This window comes from Monodelphis domestica, chromosome X (genome assembly GCF_027887165.1).
Source record: "Monodelphis domestica isolate mMonDom1 chromosome X, mMonDom1.pri, whole genome shotgun sequence".
NCBI classification, from domain to species: Eukaryota; Metazoa; Chordata; class Mammalia; order Didelphimorphia; family Didelphidae; genus Monodelphis; species Monodelphis domestica.
The window spans coordinates 33,069,779-33,089,150 of record NC_077235.1 but is presented as its reverse complement, the minus strand read 5'-3'; the positions used below and the strand labels follow the sequence as shown (position 1 = coordinate 33,089,150).

General features: G+C 47.0%; 1 protein-coding gene across 2 annotated transcripts in view; it reads left to right on the top strand.

Moving 5' to 3' along the window:
• The first annotated feature begins 3,349 nt into the window (after positions 1 to 3,349).
• GABRQ (gamma-aminobutyric acid type A receptor subunit theta) overlaps positions 3,350 to 19,372 on the top strand; it is a 66,727-nt gene continuing 50,704 nt past the window's right edge. The window contains exons 1-2 of one of the 2 annotated variants that reach the window (XM_007507297.3): positions 3,350 to 4,126; positions 8,314 to 8,402. In XM_007507297.3, coding sequence (XP_007507359.1) covers positions 4,056 to 4,126; positions 8,314 to 8,402 — 160 coding nt within the window. In that variant the 5' untranslated portion in view covers positions 3,350 to 4,055. The remainder of the gene's footprint in view (positions 4,127 to 8,313; positions 8,403 to 19,372) is intronic. The other variant, XM_001376949.5, reaches the window with a different exon arrangement.

Below are 19,372 nucleotides of genomic sequence, written 5' to 3'. Positions count from 1 at the left end.
TAGTTTGTGAGGGCCTATTGACTTGCACTTGTAGCTGGGTGATCTTATCACTTCACATGTATCTGGTTTCAATTCCCAGTTAATCAATGTCATTCCCTCCTTCCCCAGTGAGATTATTCTCCTTGAAAAAACAAACCAACCAAAAAACAAATTAAGTTGAGTAGTTCTGCCTTCTCTCTAAGAGAAATAGATGACAGTGGCAAATTTCTGCTCCACCAAAGAAAAACATTTTCTAAGAATGAGGACTACCCCAAAGGAGAATGGGTTACCTTGGGAGAGAGGTAGCAGGATCCTCTTTATTGGAGGTCTTCAGGGAGAGAGATGATTCATTAGGTACAGGTTGGACTGGTTATCTGTAGAATGCACCTGAGGATGACCTGAGCAAGTGTCTGGTCCAGCAGAAGGCTTCTCCAATTTTGAGATGCTACAAATCTGTGAAAAGAGAGAGAAGGGGAAAGCAGGAGAAGTTAGAGCCCTGAGGCAGATCACATCAACAAAGGAGTGGAGTGGAAATAAAGAGAAAAGAATTGAATAATGCCCAGAAGTCCCTAAGGGCACCCCCATATTACAGTTCTGATCCTATTACCCCCTAGTCATCAAAGAAAGGTTTCCATGTGTTCAGACCTCCATGGGGTGGGGGGAAGAGGAGAGGGAAGAATATTATATATTTGAGTTCTCCATTCAGAGTGGCTAATATCTAGGAATCTTAGTCCTTCAATCATTAGCTATATAGAAAAACTCAGATTTTCAAGATGGCTCAGTCTCTGAGGCTTCCAGACAGCCCCAGTCTGACTATATTACAACAGGCAAATCTTATTTCCCCCAAATACCCCAGGATTGGGGGAGGCTGTGGAGTGGATAGGGGTTGGAATAATGGCTAATTAAATTTTCTGGCCAGCGGTAGGTGAATCTGAAATCTCTTTTGTTTCACCTTTTAAAACGTATTAGTCATGTTCTGGTCTCGGTAAACACAGGCTAGTCTACTGAACATGGCTGATCTTTCTTTTTATTATTATTATTCCCCCTCTTTGGGGGGAGGGTGATCCTTTTTCTAAACATGAATCTTCAGAGACCAGGACTTGAAATGGAAGCATAAAAGGTACAAAAGGTTGGGATAAATGTGCTCTGATTGCCCTCTCCTAATACATACACAGACAGGCAGGCAGGCAGGCAGGCAGGCAGGCAAGCAGGCAAGCAGGCACTCACTCTCCCCCCCTGTCTCTCTCCCCCTCTGTCTGTGTCTCCCCCTCTGTCTCTGTCTCTGTCTCTCTCTCTGTCTCTGTGTCTCTGTCTCTGTCTCTGTCTCTGTCTCTCTGTCTCTGTCTCTGTCTCTGTCTCTGTCTCTCTCTCTGTCTCTGTCTCTGTCTCTGTCTCTCTCTCTGTCTCTCTGTCTCTCTCTCTCTCTCTCTCTCTCTCATTGGTCACTGGTCTTTTTTTCCTAAAATTGCCAGGGAGAGTTTGATCTAGCACCCTTGGTCCTTTCTTATACAGTAGGGTGCTTAGAAACATTTTTTTATCTGACTATAGATTCTGCTAAACAGAGGTTTTCCAATATAGCTTCCCCCCCCCAAGAAAAAGAAAAAGTGATGAACCCTTCCTTTGGGCAGAGGTCTCCAGCAAGGAGCACTCTTCAGCTGCACCCCCCTCCCCACCTCCCTCCAAGGCTAGAGGTTAGAAGCTGCCCATTAGAATCTGCGGCAAAAATTGGGCAGGGCTGTAGTGGCCCATACTTAAGCACACCACACACACACACACACACACACACACACACACACACACACACACACACCACACCACACCACACCACACCACACCACACACACCTCCTCTGCAGCCTGTAGCATTCTAGTCTTTGTACAGTGCCCCCTGCTGACCAAAGGAGTAAGCGGCTGGCGGCACAGAAGGCATTAAAGCACCAATGTCTGGTGGAATTAGTGAGCGATTTCCTCACCTTAACTCAGAGAAAATATTGGCGTGGAAGGCAGGAGACCTGGCCGTTCGTGCCAACTCTGCCACTGACAAGAGAACCAAGTAACCTCCGACAAGTCCCTCCCAACACCACGCCACAATTTTCTTCTCTGTAAGAGGGGGTGAAGGACAGGCTTGATGGTCTTTTGGGGTCCCTTTGGTTCTGTAGTTTCCAACCATTGTATCTGAGGCTGGGGTAAGAGGACAGGAGGCCCCCTTCCCTCAAGCCCTCTGGCCCACATCCTTACCAATGAAGCTTCTGTGAGGGATGACCAAGCAGGAATATCTGTCCCCCTGTCAACTAGGCTTCACTGGCCAGCAGGTCAGTCCTAGGGATCCAAGAGACTGGTACGGAACTCTGCCTCAGTCTTTGCCTGGCATTTCTAGAGGTCCTTAGGTGGACAGAAGGTGAGCCTTTGCCTTCTGCTAAGAAGTTTCCATCTGGTCTTTGCTGGAGAATCTGCCCTCCAAGTGGGTGGCCAGGTTTCCTAGTGTTTAACAAGCCAAAGGCAGGACGTCATGAGCTTACACTTGTGGCTGCCATCACCCAGAAGAATTGAAGGCCCCTACCAGTTCTACCTTCGGCCAACAGTCCAGTTACTGGCTCTACAAGCCGGAAGACTCCGGGGCACTCTCCCCTCCCCACGCCAGGAGAGCCTTTGGGGAAGGGGGGATCCCTGAGAACCTTCAAAAGGTAGACAGATTCTGTGGGCTGAGCTGAAAAGGGCAGCAAGAAGAAGTTGGGAGTGCACTAGGCTGGCTGTCAGTCTGCAGCTTCAGCTTCCTTCCTTGTCTCCCCAAAAGACACCCCAAGATCCTCAAACTCTCTAAAACCTCTGGATCAAATCTCCTTCCTTCCCAAACCCTTTCCAAACTAGCATGGGTTAAAAGTGTCTGCTACAAGGTGAGGATCTCAATTTGCCCAGATAATATTTTTTTTTTGCAATCAGCAAACTCTTCTCTCCATCTCCCTCCTTCTCCCACCGTCCCTCCCCCCCCCCCCCCCCAATGACTTTGCAACGAGCAGGATAAACTCCACTGGAGCTGTAGCAACAAGAGAAAGGAAATTTGCTTTTGGAAGCCATTCTTCTGCAGACAGGGAGGGAGGGAGAGAGAAGGGGATGGGGGTGTATTTGGTTTGGGGTGTAAGGCCCCACCTTTGCTGAGCATCCTTTCCCCAGCCCCTGGCGCAGCTGCAAGAGCCGCAGTAACAGTGGAAGCGCCATCCTAGCACCCAGATGACACGCAAATCCAGACCCCCAAAGGGAGGGGGAGAGGCGAGACAAAGAGGGGAAGGGGGGGCTGAGAATCTGGAACTGTGTTGCCAGAGAACTCTCCCTGCTCCTCCTCCTGCTCCCCCTCCCATCTCCTCCCGCCTCCCTTCTTTTTAGGCCCCTCCCCTCGCTCTCAGCTTCGTCGTCTCAGAAGGTGGGCAGCCCCAGCCACACTGCATCTGCAGAACCCGGGTAGCAAAATTGCAGGCAAGAGGCAGAGAGCTCTTAGAGCGGAGGGTGCGGGCAGGCGGACAGGAGCAGAGACCAGAAGGCTAGGAAACAGACTGGGAGGCAGGGGTAACGGAAGGCAGGGGGACAGGGCAGGGCTTCCAACCCTTTTCCCTGTCCCTCGGTACATCCGAAACCCCTTTCCTGAGCCTGTGCTGAGCCCCTCCGGGGAGGCAGCTCTCCTGCTCTTCCTCCTCCTCCTCCTTCTCTTCCTCTTCCTCCTTCTCCTCCTCCTCCTCCTCCTCCTCTTCTCCCCGGGAATTTCTCCCTTTGCCTCCAACCCCAAAAGACGCTAAACCAAGCGCTCCTTATCCATCAGAGGCAGAGACAGACAGACAGTCAGAGAGCGCGGGCTATCTCCTTTTCTGGTCCTCCCCGCTGGGGGTGAGGGTTGTCCCTACCTTGCCCCAACATTTACCATCCCAGCCTCTGCCCCGTCCCTTCCCCCTCTCCTAGCCCAGTTAGTGTGAGACAGGGGATTCTCCCACCCTAGAGAGCTCCGAAGCGCTCTCCTACGCCGTTGCTGCTGCTGTTCCAGTCTGACCCTGTCCCAGTTCCCAGTGTCTGTCCAGTCTAGGCGGCACGATGTTGGCGCACAGGTGGAGCGGAATCCTGACTGCGCTGGCGCTGCTTTGTCTCGCCGGCGCCACGCAAAGGTAAGGTGGCCCACGGGGCCGAGAGTGGGACCCTGGGCAGGGGAAGGGGGCGAGGACCGGGGAAATAAGGTCCCGCCAGCTAGGTAACCCCTAGACCCCTTGGTGGGTCCCAGGAGGGCGGGGGAGGGGAGGACTGGGGAGAGGAGAGAAGGAGCCGTGAGAGGACTAGCCAGCAGCTCGGTCCAGCTCCAGAAAAAAATGGGGTTCTGAATCGTATCGTTTTAGCCATAAATGCGCCCGTTTCCCCCCAAAAAAGCATTTACGCCCCCCCCCAATACTTGCAGCCTCTCTGCAGCCCCTGCGCAAAAGCGCAGAGACCCCCCCCCCCCAACCACACACACACACATACACGGGTGGCGCCCACAGACGCAGAAGAAGGGGGGGGGGGGGCTGGGGTGTGCCCGCTAGTCCGAGGGGAGGGGGAGGGGAAGGAGGGGAGGGGGGAGTGTAAAGTCAGCCATTCGAACCTGTTACTGCAGTGCCTGAATATATGCGCACACGCACACTCGGACAAGCCTTTGACCCACCCACACTTGCCTGTATGCATACACTAGACCACAGAGCTGCATACACAGGTGCCTGCCTAAAGACGCCCCTCAGCCCCAGAAATGGATAATGGCCACTTCTGACTGTCCAAAAGCCCAAGCCGTGCCCAAAAAGGGTCTCTGGCCCTGGCACTAAAGAACAGGTGGTGGCTACCAGACTGGGGCAAATGGAACATGTCTGTCTATGTGTGGAGGCTGATCCTTGGGCAAACTGCCCCTTATAAACATGAGCTAAAACGACCTCCCTATCCGAAGTTAAGCCGCGGGCACAGATCCTGCTTTGATGGGGGGGGGGGGGGTAGTCAGCGCTTTCACAGCACTGTCTCCTTGGCACCTTGACAACCTGGGTTCTGACGAATAGTCTTGGCGTTCCTCTAGGGGCGGGGATCTGAGCGGGCACCCTCGCTCCTTGTAGACTTGCCCCCCCATCGCCCCCCACCTCCACCACCTCTGCACCAAGATCATTAGCATAGCTTCCTGAATGCAGACTTTCCTTATGAAAGGCTGCAGGTTTGAAGACGCCAATGGAGCCGTCAATACTAAGCCCTTAGAGCCCTCCAATGAAGAACTCTACTTGCATAAGGAGCAGGAACATCCAAGTGCAAAGATCATATATACACATATACATATATGGAGAGCTAGATAGCCCGGGACCAATAAACATGGGCTCCTCAAATACACAGACACTGTGGAAAGGACGTGGCTGGAAATAGCCCCCGGGGCCCCCACCCATTTAGGAACGATTAAGGTATAAATGTCGACTGTGGGAGTGCTCCAATGTTCATTTTTCTGCGTGACAACGTTGAATAATTGATCAAATCCAGTGGTAAGTATCTACATGAAGGTAACGGAAAAAATAAAAAATCAAATGAAATAAAGGAGAGGGCGCAAAGGCGAAACAGGCAGAGACGCTGTCTGCAACCCCACGGAGCCAGGAGGCACAGATAGGGAAGCAAAATCAGACTGAGCCTCTTGCTCAACAGATGATGCTAAGGTGCCCAGCAAGGCCTCAATTGTCATTCATCCAAAGAAGATACATCCTGGGCTTTTAGTTCTCCCATTATTTTGCAAGAAACCCTAACCCTAACCCTAACCCTAACCCTAACCCTAACCCTAACCCTAACCCTAACCCTAACTCTAACCCTAACTCTGAGAACATGCAAAGTGCCCAGGCAGACAGCATACACAGGCACACAGGCACACATACACCTAGAATCAGACATGCAGACAGAGTCAGTGTCAAGAACATGAACACACACACACACACACACACACACACACACACACACACACACACACACACACACACACCCTAGATGTGGACATTCAAACAGAGCCAGTGTCAATCTCTCTTTCCCCCACCTCTCTCTTTCTCTGTCTCTCTGTCTGTCTGTCTGTCTCTCTCTCTCTCTCTCTCTCTCTCACTCTCTCTCACACACACACACACACACACACTGGATTTAGACATTTAAACAGAGTCAATATCGATCTCTCTTCCCCCAAATCTCACTCACACACACACACCTAGATTTATACATTTAAACAGAGGCAGTGTCAATCTCTCTTTCCCCCAACTCACTCACTCACTCTCTCTCTCTCTCTCTCTCTCTCTCTCTCTCTCTCTCTCTCTCTCTCTCTCTCTCTCTCTCACACACACACACACACACACACACACACACACACACACACACTCACGCCTGGATTTAGACACTTAAACATAGACAGTATCAATCTCTCTCTTTCCCCCACCTGTTACACACTTACACACACACCCCTGGATTTAGACATTTAAACAGAGCCAATGTCGATCTCTCTCTTTCCAAACTCACCTCTCACTTACACACACTTACACACACACGCCTCGATTTAGACATTTAAACAGAGCCAGTGTCAATCTCTTTCTTTTCCCCCACCTCTCACTTACACACATACATACACACACACCCTAGATTTAGACATTTAAACAGTGTCAAGATCTCTACACACACACAGATCTCTAGATTCACATGTCCAAAAAGTCAGTGTCAATCTCTCATTTGCACACATACACAGTACTCACACATGATCCAGCCATGCATACAAGTGTCAAGATCCCCAGTTGCTGCACCCTGACACACTAACTCTAATCTATAAATACAAATGTTTCTACTCTCTCTCCAAAGAAAACAGTGTGCCCAAAGACCCTAAGATGGAGCAGGGCTGTGCTGTAATTGGACACATCCATCCTCCAGGATGGGAGCCTCTCAACTGCGCACTTGTCATATGCCTTTAGACATTCATAAATATGTAGTTCTGTCTCGGGTTCATGTAGCAACATATGTGTGCACAATGGTAACCAGGACACATGGATCTTCCAGCAAAATCCTCAGCCCTATTCTTATGCCAAGGCTGGCAATAATAACAAAGCACTGTAAGCTTTAGAGAGCCCAGACTGACTGGGGAAAGAAGGGAGTGTGTTTCAAAAGATAGGGCTCTAGGGTTGGGGGAGTGCTCTCTAGTTTTGAGGAGGGCGAATAGTATCCAGAATATGAAGACGCCAGAGTCCTGGGGAAAAGCAGCTGTATTCCCTATAAGACAAAAGGGGGTAATAGTCACACCTAGGGTGGGGGTGGAGGAAGATTTGCTCTCTCCTATGAGGTCCCTCTCCAGTATCGGGTCCCTGTTCTATCCCTGTGCTTAATTAACTGACCCCTAGCCCATTCTTGGCCCTCAGATCTTAAGGATCCCAGAGTCCAAGGCAGTGGGAAGTTCACACATAAATGTGCCCATGAGCACACAGACAAGAGAGAACACACACACACATACTCCATCCCTGCCTCCAGACTACAGAAAGGACTAGCTAGGATGGCTCTGCTAATAGGAGAGAATGGCTAATTATTATCCAGGGGGAGGGGGAAGAGACAACAAGATGCTAGGGGAAAGAGTTCTCTCTAGAACTCCCTGAGGAAAACATAAAGCAGAGCAGGAGAAAGAGGGGGAAGGGAAGAAAGGGGAAGGGGACAAGGGGGATACAGAGAAATGCAAAAACAGGTGGGGAGAAATTAGGAGAACTAGCCACATGATCCCTGTCCAAATGCCTGCTGGGAGAGAAGAGAGGTGTGACCGCGGAGCGGGAGAACCAAGGTGCACCGGGCTGCGCCCACCACGGAAACTGGTTGAAGAGTTAACTACATGCATGCAGACATATACACATGCTCTCACACACATAAAGTGGGTTGGGTTTCTCTGGAGTCTAATAAAAATCGGGGTTTGGGGGGAGGGCGGGGGGGAGGAAATACACATGAAGACATATGTACAGATTACACCCAAACCCTAGGCTAGGGGTGTAACTTCAGGAGGTGCACCCCCCTCCCCAGCTTGGTGCAGGACACTTTTCTGGTCCCCTAAGGGGGTACACCACCAAGAGACCCCCCCTTTTCAAGAGGCTGTGTTTGGGCTACCTTGGACTTAGGAGGAACAAGGAAGGAGGCGTCTGCCAGATCAAGGGAAGGAGGGGGAAGGCAGAGGTGGGGGGTGGGGAGCGAAGGTGGGAGTGGTCCTCAGTGGGTGTCAGGCAGGTAGGTATTAGGAGTGGGGGTGCCCCTCTGGATAGGAGAAGTGTCCCTCGGGGTTTTGCCCCTAACATTAACTTCTTTTTTTCAGCGAATCTCCCACGAACATGACTCAGGTCAAAGAGATTGTGGACCGCCTGCTGAAGGGCTACGATGTTCGTCTCAGGCCTGATTTTGGAGGTAAGCCATACTACGCTCCCCCCTCTGCACAGCCCCCAGGTGCTTTGTGATCGAGGGAATAGAGAGGAGGTCCAAGCCAGACAAGGGTTGGCTCTTGCCCCTTTCCCAAGCAGTGGACTCCCCTTGTTTGCCATTGCTTCATAGCCTTTTTCCATTTATTTGCCTTCCATCCCACCTGGCTAGAATCCCTGGCCTGAGGTAGGCATCTCTGCCCTATGGCCCTCCTCCCTTTGCTGCCTCTCACCTCCTCTGTTACCCATAACAACCATCATTCTAATCACAAGAACTTGGGTTTCTTCATGGCTCTCAGATTTGCCCAGGGCTTTCCCTGCCTGATCTGACGAGGGGCCTTACCACACCAGTCCCCCCTTCCTTCCTTCCTCTTTTCCTTCCCTTTCCTTTGCCCGGGACCTCCTCTCCCCCATCAGCTCTCCTGGCCAAACCTGCCCCCTGCCCCGCAGAAGAATGGGTGTGGACAAAATGGGTACATACAGGGCACAGGGCTGTGGCACCCAGAGCCTCTGTAAACCCTCAGGGCCCAAACTTGGGCCATCTGCCTGGCTCTGGCCTCAGCCATGACTACCTTCTGACACAGACCCTACAACATGAATACCTGAGACAGACCTTAGCACACTCCTTCTCCCCTTCCTTCTCTGTGCCTGAAGCTACTCCAATCCAATCCAACGAGCCAACCTGCAGCTCCCTCCTCTAGACAGGCAGATGCTGGAGATACAGGGCCAAACACCACGCAACTCCCATTCTGCTGGGGGTCTAACATGTGAATGAATGAATTGAATGAATGAAAAATGTAGCTACTATGGGCGAAGCACTGATTGTTATATGTACATGGGGAACTGAAAGTATGTTGATGAGGGGAGGTGGGCACTGGGCAGCAACGGAGCAGATCCCTCATCCTAAGAGTCCAGCTTGAGTTGGGCTATCATGTTCAGGCACAGACTCACACATCAAAGGAATGTATGGGCATACCAGCAAAGGTGCCCAATCTCTCCTAGGGGGAGAGTCAGCAGACATTTCTTCCAGGCCTGGGTTCAAGTCCCACTTGGAAGTCTGTGGGGAAATGACAGAGAAGTACAATCAGTCATTTCCCTTTCTTAGTAAATGCTACTTTGCATTGGGAGAATATTCTCACCACTTCATTGATTCTCCTTCAAGTGGGAACACAAAAAGTTATTTCCTGTATTTGTGTAGGTTTTGCCATTGTCTGTATAGAAAGCTTACATGAGCCCAGGCACACAAACCACACCCCTAGAAAACGAGAGCACACCGAGCTCAGCTCCAGCTCTTTCAAGGTCTCTCTGAAGAGTGCTCCTAGCTCAGTCCCTTCACTCTTCTCATTTCTGGAACCCAGCGCCGGTGAAGTCGGGAGGAGGTTATGCAAAGTATTATCTAGTATGGCAAGCAAGCACTTATTAAGTACCTACTATGTACCAGAACTTATGCTAGTCACAACATAAAAACCAGACATTGCACTGGTGGCGGAGAGGGAGGGTGGGCATGTAAAGAGACACAACTAGGGACCATCGTTTGTGACTGACTTCAACTGGAAATGAAGGGCAACATGGACCAAAGGTAAGCAAAATACAAAACAGAACATGATCATCTCCAGTGTCTGTGGACTGCTCAGAGTTGTTGGTTCAAATAGTAATAGCTGCCATGACATGCCTCTAGCACTTAATGGTTTGCAAAGCCCTTTACAAATGTTCTGGTGGCTCATCTTTCCAACATGTTTTTGGCGTGGGTGTTTATGAACCACAGTTTGCCAATGAGGAAACAGGCAAGGAGAGGTAAAGTAACTTGGTTAAGGTCACACAGGTAAGTGAATGAGTTACAGAATTGGGATTTGAACCCCAATCCCATTTTTTTCAATTCGGTAGGTTTTTGGTCACACCACACTTCACAGGCAGGTAGTTGGAGTAAAGGGGGAAAAACTTACTACCCCGAAAGCAAATAACACTTAATCAAAAGACATTGAAAAGCAAGTAATTGGCACAATGGATAGAGCACCAGGCCTGGAGTCAAGAGGACCCGGGTTCGAATCTGGTCTCAGACACTTCCAAGCTGTGTGATCCTGGGTAAGCCACTTACCCCTTTTGCCTAGCCCTTGCCTTTCTGTCTTAGTCACTAAGACCAAAAGTAAGGTTTGTTTGGTTTTGTTTTTAAAAGATATGATTCTTTGAAGGCAAATGGTGAAAGTGGTAAGCAGAAGGAGTCAAGAAGTGAGATGAGGGTAGACAATGAGCAAATAAAAAGAACAGCACTCACAGGGTGGGAGCTAGAAGGAAGAAGGGTGAAAAGAAGACAGCCTTAACTGGTAGGAAAGAGGGGCTGAGCTTCATCCAGAGAGGCAGAAAGGATACATGGACATTAAAAAATATGGGCCTCTGTTTCCTAAACTGAAAGATAAGAAAGTTAAATTACATAACCTCCTCTGTAAAAGCAGGTTGGACAAGATGGCCTCTGAAATCCCTTCCAGTTTTAAGCCAAAATCCTAGGTGCAACTTTGGGAAAGACACTTAAAATCCCCAAATAACTGAAAAAAATCTGGGCCTCTGTTTCCTAAAACTGAAAGATGAGAGGGTTGGATTACATGGCCTCCTCTGTAAAAGCAGGTGCTCATACTTGATGCTTCTGAGGTCCCTTCCAGTCTTAGATTTGGGATCCTAAGTATGAATTTGGGCAGGCCATTTAAAATTCCTGGGCCTCAGTTTATTCATCTGTAAAATTCAGGGGTTGGAGTACATGGCCTCCAAGGTCCCTTCCAGCACGAGATCCTGACCCCCATGATCATATAATCATTCAATCAAGTATTCATTAATACTTGATTAATTAATCAACACTCCCTGGACACCTACTATGTTCAGCTATACTAGGAGCTAGGGACATAAGCCAAAGAATGAAGAGGTCACTACTCATGAGGAACTGCCATTCTAATAATGGAGGGAAAGTCTGCTCTATTCCCCACTACAATACTTCTCCCTTTTACTTTCTTATTTACCTTTTTATGCTTTTCCTGAATTTTGTATTTAGCCATAAGATTTTCTGTGTAAGTGTGGTCTGTTCTTTAGGAATGCTTGGAAATCTTTTGTTTTATTAAATGACCATATTTTCCTCTGAAATAATATAGTCAGTTTTGCTGGGTAGGTGATTCTTGGTTGTAAACTCAGTTCTCTTGCCTTCTGAAATATCATCTTCCAAGCCTTCTGGTCCTTCAATGAGGAAGCTGCCAGATCCTGTGTAATCCTGACAGAGGCTCCATGATATTTGAAATGTTCCTTTCTCGCTGCTTGCAGTATTTTCTCCTTGACTTGGGAGCTCTTGAACTTGGCTATAACATTCCAGGGAGTTGTCATTTGGGGATTTATTGCAGGAGATGATCTGTGGATTCTTCCAATTTCTATTTTACCCTCTTGTTCAAGAATATTGGGGCAATTTTCTTGGATAATTTCTGGTAATAGGTCTCAATTTTTTGAGGGGTCATAACTTTCAGGTAGTTCAATAATTCTTAAATTGTCTCTCCTGGATCTATTTTCCAGGTCTACCTCTCCCTTTTAAATTCCTTTGTTTGGGGGTCCAGGTTTAGTAGCCCTGGTCAAGTTAACAGGGATCCTGCAGCCTTACTCCCCACTGAAAGCTACTCTCTCTCCCTCATCTCCCACAAGAGGACTCTCCTTCTGAGTACCACTTTCATATTCTCCACTAGGAAGGCAAACCAAACTGTCTTATGGGAGGGACCTCTTGCCCAGTAGGAAATAGGACTAATTATAATGTTACCCATGCCACTCCCTATAGGACAGTATAGGCAGAAAGCAAAGCATGGAGTGTGTGACTCCTATATGCAGCGCTCAGCCCCAGGCACTTCAGGGAATCCTCTGAGCCTTTGGAGAGGGAACACAGCTTTACTGACCCCTAGCTCAGCCTTCATGCTATCTCTCATTACAAAATGCTTCATCTTTTTGAGGCAGGTCCCTGGATTCTAGAGTCCCTCCCTACTTTTCCCAAATCAAAGTTTACCCATCTTTGACCCACCTTCTCAGAGTTCATGCCAAATGGATAATGCTATGGCAAAAGGCAATGTGGTATAGTAGGAAAAACCTTGAAGTAAAAGGCAAGTTCCCTGGTCAGTTTCTATCACTAGCTCCATAAATGTCCTTGAGCAAGGCTCTCCTCAGTCCTAGACCTCAATTTCCTCATCTGTAAAAAGAAGGGATTAGACTAAATGATTTCCAATAGTCCTTTGAGCTTTGACAGTTTAGGACTCAATTAGTAAATAAATATATTTATATGATAAATAGGGGCCCTGCTGAAGATACCATTCCTTAAAGTAAGGGCTCAGTTAGATATGGGCATTTAGACATCTTAGTGGTAGAGGAGAGAGAATTTTTGGAGCTAAATAAGCTAAATAAGAGGGGACATTCCAAGCTGAGCTGTCTCTGGAAGAAAGTTTGAAATTACTTCCCAAGATCCCATGCTTAGAAGGGCCTTTAGCTGCCACACAAGCCAGGCACCTGGTATCTGAGCTACTTAAGAAAGACAGTTGTTGCAGGGGAAACAGGCAACTCAGCTACTAAAAAGAAGACAGAGAGACAGAGAGAGAAAGGGGAGAGAGACAGATCCAAGCTTAATATCACCTATACACATACTCATTATCCCATAAATTTGCGCCTCCTCTCACACACATTTCCCACCACCCACCACAGGAATAAGAATGCCCCAGTTCACTTACCTTTGATGGTCCCTTTAACTTTTTGGTGGCATCATGATACAATTGAAAAATAGATAAATATGGAATCAGAGGGCAGTGGCTAAGAACATTTTATTTAGAATTAAGAAGTAATTGTTGTTGAGTCACATCTGACTTCATGACTCCATGGACCATATAGTTTTCCATGGGGTTTTCTTGGCAAGGATACTGGAGTAGTTTGCCATTTCCTTCTCCAGTAGATCCCTTTGTCAAGCAAAGGTTCAGTGACTTGTCCAGGGTAACACAACTAGGAAATGCTCAAAGGTGGATTTGAACTCAGGTCCTTCCAACTCCAGACCCAACAGTCTATCCATTGAGCCACATAGCTGTGTCCAAGGCATAGAGGTTAAGTGACTTGCCCAAGGTGATACAGATAGTCAGGAAGACTTGAGTTCAAATATGACCTCACTTAGCAGCAGTGTGACCCTGGGAAAGTGACTATATGACTGTACCTCTCAGCCTCAATTTCCTCATCAGTAAAATGAGGGGATAGGACCCAATGACCTCTAAGATCCTTTGCAGCTCTAAGTCTCTTCTCCTATGATCTTATGAATACTGATTTAGTCTCTTACTTGCTATGTAACTTTGAGTAAGGTTCTTCTCTCTCTGGACCTCAGTTTTCTCATTTGAAAACAAGAGATTGGTCTAGATCAGAGTTGTCAAATATACAGTCCACCTGCCCCCCAATCAGCTGGAACCAGATTGAAGGAAATGTAGTTGAGAAGTATATAACAAAATGAATAAAAAATATAACATAGATAACATTAAAATTTAAAACTAAGTCACTATATGGTCTGCAGGGATGCTAATATATAGATTAGCAGCCTTTATTTCTATTTGAGTTGAATATCACTGGTCTAGATGGCTTCTGAAGTTTTTTTAGTCAGTCAATCAAAGAGCATTTATTAGGTCTCTACTATGTGCCAAGAACTGTGCTAAATGATGGGGACATAAAAATGAAAGTGAAAAGCCCTGTCTCTCCCATTGTGGAACCTCCACTCTATTCAAGGGAAATAACATGGATATATTGAGTTATTTCTTTTAAATGTAGAAAATAAATACAGGGAGTTTTGAGGGGCATAGCTCTAGCAGCTAGAGGGATCAGAAAAGGGCTTTTCTACCCACCCCAACCCCCCAGGTTCATTGTAACCTGATTTCCTCTGATTATAGAGTGGGGATGAGGGGGAGGAAAACCAGGAACTAGTGCTAGGACACAAGACTGTTAAAGTGACTGTATGAGTCATTATTAAAAGTAATTCCACTAGAGCTACAAGATATTGCATAAGCAATAAGTTAGCCAATGATGTCTACAACAGAACCAGGAGGGAAGGGAAAGGAAGTGGGGCCAGGGGCTCTCTCTGGAAGTGCCAGTGGCTTAGAAAGGCTGGTAAAGATATAGGGGACAGGACCAGAGATGGAGAGCAGTTGCCCTTTGCCTCCATTCCCTTCTCTTTGGCCATACCTATCTCAGTCATTTACTTCTTTAGACTACATAGTTAAGGAATGGGAAGAAGGATAAAGAGGATTCTAGAGCAGGAGGGCTCCTCCATCCCATCCATAGGGAAGCAGCAGAATTGAAATATCCCCAAGGCTACATAGATGGCTGGTCCCAGTCACTTAAGGCTCTCTTCAGCCCTGGTCCAAGTAGAACTGAGAGTGGTTTCAGTCCCTCCCACAGTCACGCCTGCTTTGTTGTCCCAAATGAGACCCCTTTCTCTGGCCCAAACCCTTCCCCTCAAAACTAGAGGGATGGGGCACTGACTCTGAAAACATCCTGGGCTTCCTTAAAGGAAGGTGCCAGCTCCCCATTTTCAAGTCATCCATGTAATGGGTTCTCTTCATAAGACAAGATTTGGGGTTCACATTTGCTTAGTATGCACTTGAGTGAATTCCATTGAAAACCCATTTGATCTTCAGAGTCCCCCCTGTGCAAATGGGTTAGCTCCCTGGCTACTAAGTAGCATTTCTTATTTGCAGCCCAAGGAAGAGGGGACCTGCTGCTCTTTTGACAGTTCTGTTCTCCCTCCCAGCTGACTGGCAGACCTCTCCCAGACCCTGGGCCTGCCCCATTTTTACTATGCAGTACCCTTTTAAGAAGCTAGTTGTGCTTTTCCCCACTCTGTCTCTTTTTGTTCCCTAGCTAACACCCTCCTCCTTTGCCATCTGAGCAACTAAAATAGGCCCACCTTTTTCATTCATGGGTCCTAGCTTGCCTCCCAGACTCTCTCCTTGTCCCTTGGACTCTCTTTCCCAGTTATCCCCTATCCCCTCTCCCCTCCCTCCTGCTATACCCCAGTCTAGCTTTCCTTGCCCCTTCATCTTAATCTCTCCTTACTTCTCTATGGCATGTGCAAAAGAGAAAGAAGGATACAGGTGAAAAGGAAAGGGAGGGAGAGGTATTGACTTTTCAGTTAGCTCTATTGAGGAGAAATGATCACACATTTCTTAAAGCTTAGAGATATTTCCTTTCTCTAGAGAGGTGTTATTTCTCCCAGTTATAATGCTAGCTGACATTACTATTGTACTTTAAGGTTTACAAAACACTTTACCTCATTTTATTTGATATTTAAGTCTATGAGGAAGGTATTATTGGTCCCATTTCACACAGGAGGAAATTGAGGCTTAGCAATAGCTAGAGAGTATGAAGATGAAGTATGAGGAGTCAGTCTTCCTGACTCCATGGTCCAGCACTTTTATTTCACCATACTGGCCTCTCTCACCTCTTTTGGATGGTCAGGAAATGGCAAGCTTTTCCTTCACCCAAAGCTGGCAATACTACCCTTACCCTGTTCCTGCTCAGGTGGTCTTTCTTGTTAAGTACCCATATCTGATATTAGCTTTTTTCTATTAGCTTTGCTCTCTCTTCTCACCTGTTCCTCTTTCATGATTTGGAGAAACTGAGGCAGGATAGGTAGGAGGCTATGAGAGTAGAGGCTGCAAGGACTCTGGGACAATTTAGCCCCAGGATCCTGACCCAACCAATATCAAAGAGGCAGCAAAGATCCCTAGGCAGTACTCCACTCCTGGCAAGCAGGCAGCCTGGCAGCACAGATCTTTTTCTCTGATGCCCACCCTCCTCTTTCCCCAGGGGACATTGTCCCCATACCACCCGGCCTTGGGAATTCCCTAGTCTTGCTGTGTCCTCTCCACCTCTACCCCCTTGGCATGACCCTCTCAGAAGTGGAACAAAGCCTCCATCTGATGCCAGAAGGAGGACAAGCCCACTGGGGATTGTGGTTCAGTTCTAAATTTTAAAAGGCCTGCTTAGCTTCACACTGAGCTTAGCAGTAACAGGCCAAGGTGGAGCCCATCCCCTCCCTCCAGGGCCCTGGACTTGCCCCCTCCCCCCACCTAGTACCAGTCAGTGGAACTTCCCAAGTAGTCCCAGCACTCTGACCTGGTCTAGCCTTCCAAGTAACCAAAGCTTCCTGCTCTCTTTCCTGCTCTCTGGGGTCCACCTGCCCCTTGAGGCCTTGAGTAACAGAATAAGAGATTCTCAATAGACTGACAGCTTTTTAACTTGTGTATGAGGAGAATGCTAGAGCCAGAGAGGAACCCTTGAGACCACAGAGTCCACCCCTTTGTTTGGAAAGTAGGAAAACTGAAGTGCTAGGAGAGGAAGAGACTTCAAACCAACCCTCCATAGTCATCAAATGCAACAGGATTAGAACCCAAGTCTCCTGAATCCTCCAGCCCAGTACAATTGAGAATGAGGCATAGCCAAGACATGGCCAGTGAAAACTCTTAATTACAGGGATTTTCTTTTCAGCAGTAGAAGGAGAAAGAAAAAATGCTTGATAATTGGAAAAAATGTATAATTCTTTTTTAAAAGCTCCTGTCAGGGATAGCATTCTGATAAGGAGAGAAAAATGGGCCCATAGGGTTAGAGGGTTAGATATTGCCCACAAACTAGAGCTGGAAGAGACCTTAGAGGTTAACTAATCCAACCTCCTCATTATACACATAAGGAGCCTGAAGCCAAGAGAAGTTTAGTGACTTGGCCAAAGTCACATAGCTAATACATGGCAAAGTCCCACACCACTGTCCCATCTTGGCCCTGGCAGAACAACTCTTCTGATAAGGAAGAGAACAGTTTTAACTGAAGAGACAAGAAGATGGATGGGAGAGTAGAACTTTTTTAGAGTCAGAGTCCAGAAGGAAAGGTAGAACTACAAGTTGGTCACAAAATCTAATAGGGTAGGGTAGAATGTATACTCCAGTGGGTGCTGGGAAATCTTGTTTCTATTCTATCTTCATGGTTAATTGGCTCTGTGACCCTACAAAAATCATTTGCTTTCTCTGGGCCTGAGATTCCTCTTCTGTGAAATGGGGAAATAGATGCTAGTTTTGCTTATAGACGAGACCCTGTAGTGAGCTAGCAGTATATGAAAGAGCTTTGGACAGGATGGAATGACACACAGATGGAATATGTTATTACACACACACACACACACACACACACACACACACACACACACACACACACACACACCACAAGTACCTAGAATGAGGGAAGTGATAGTCCAACTATCCTTGCCCAACAGAATTGTTTTATAGAGTGGGGGACTGAAGGAAAGACATTAATAAGCTGGAAATGAATTGGCAGAGGGCAATCAGGTATGGCGAAGGATTTTGAGTCCATGCCATGCAAAGCTTTGTTGAAGAAAATGAAACGACTAGTCTGAAAAGAGAAAGCTTAGGGAAGACAAAAGTCTTCGTCTATATCTTCACATAGAAAATACTCTATCTTCTACTGCATGGGTTGGGTCCCAACTAGGAATAAGGGAGAAATATTACAAGGAAATATGTTTTGGCTCAATATAATGAAGATTATTGATGTGAGAGTCATCCCTGAATCAGTTGTCTGTGTAGAATCAGATCATTGACTTATCAGATCAAAGATTCAATTTAGTAAGACGCCAGAAGGAAAAATAATAATTTGAAAAAGTTATAACATACAATTGAAATATATTTTGACCTATTATCTATTCAAACAAGTGATGAAGGAAAAATAGATAACAGGCAGCAGAAAAGACACTGACATTGATTATAATGTTATTTGAAAGTCTGTCTATAAATCAGTTGCCAAAACAAGGAAAACAAAAGAATCATAAAACATCTTTGTCAACAAATATTTGATTTGCTTTAGATTCAGGCATAGCACACAACAGGGAGATGTTTGCTCTCCAAAGGTATTCACCACTGTGATGGAAGAGATCCAACACAGAATCCAAGTTGAAACAGGAGTGAGGAGTAAAAATTAAATTATGATAGGTAGACAGAAGAAAATATGGAAAGCCTCCAAATTACTGGAAGGACCTCCCAGTGGAGAATTTATGGGAGGGCACATACAAGAATCACATGGAATGGAAAGATATAGATAAATTGCAAGCCTTGTCATTGGGAAGGAATGTGCAAATTGATGTGATCATAGGTCCAGTTGGGTAAAAGGACAAACTTCTAAACAATCACACACTCTGCAGTACAACTGGCTTTCTTGTCAGAGTGTGAGCACCCAGGCACTGATAGTTTCCCAGCAGAGGCAAATGCCTTCTTGGCAGGAGTTCTGTAAGGGAAATTCTTACACAGGGCAGAAGGTGGGTCAAAATGAATTCTAAGGTCCCTTTCTCCCTCTGAGATGTTGCTATATTACCCCAGGTTCTCTAATGCTCAAAACAACAATAAAAGACTACTCAATTATGTTGAATCAACTATTTTGCTCTAATGTTCATGACCTCCAGAATTTCAGATTTGGCTGGGAAGGTGGAGGGAAAGAAACTAGAAAAGTCCAAAAAGCCTCTCCTGGAAACTTTTTCTTTGCTTTAGCCAACACTGAAGGACCATTCTCATTCCCAGACTCAGGGTATGCCTTCTCCCACCCCCTCTATAGTATATTCAGAAGCACTAGGCTCAGAGCATGATTAACATTAGGCAATTGACAGGGAAAGAATGCTCTCAGAGAATGGCCAGGCCTAGGGAGTCCCACTGTCCTTTATCTGCCCTGGCCAGATCAAAGTTGGATTATTGTGTTTAGGTATGGAAGCCACGTTTTAGGAAGGAGACTCACGAGTCCAGAGGAGGGCAAGCAAGATGGTGAGGGAACTGGAAACTATACCATGGAGGGGCTTAGCCTGGAGAACAGACTTGAAAGATCCTCTGGATGTCTCACTGGCACCTTGATGCCATTTAATTCCATTTAATAAATATC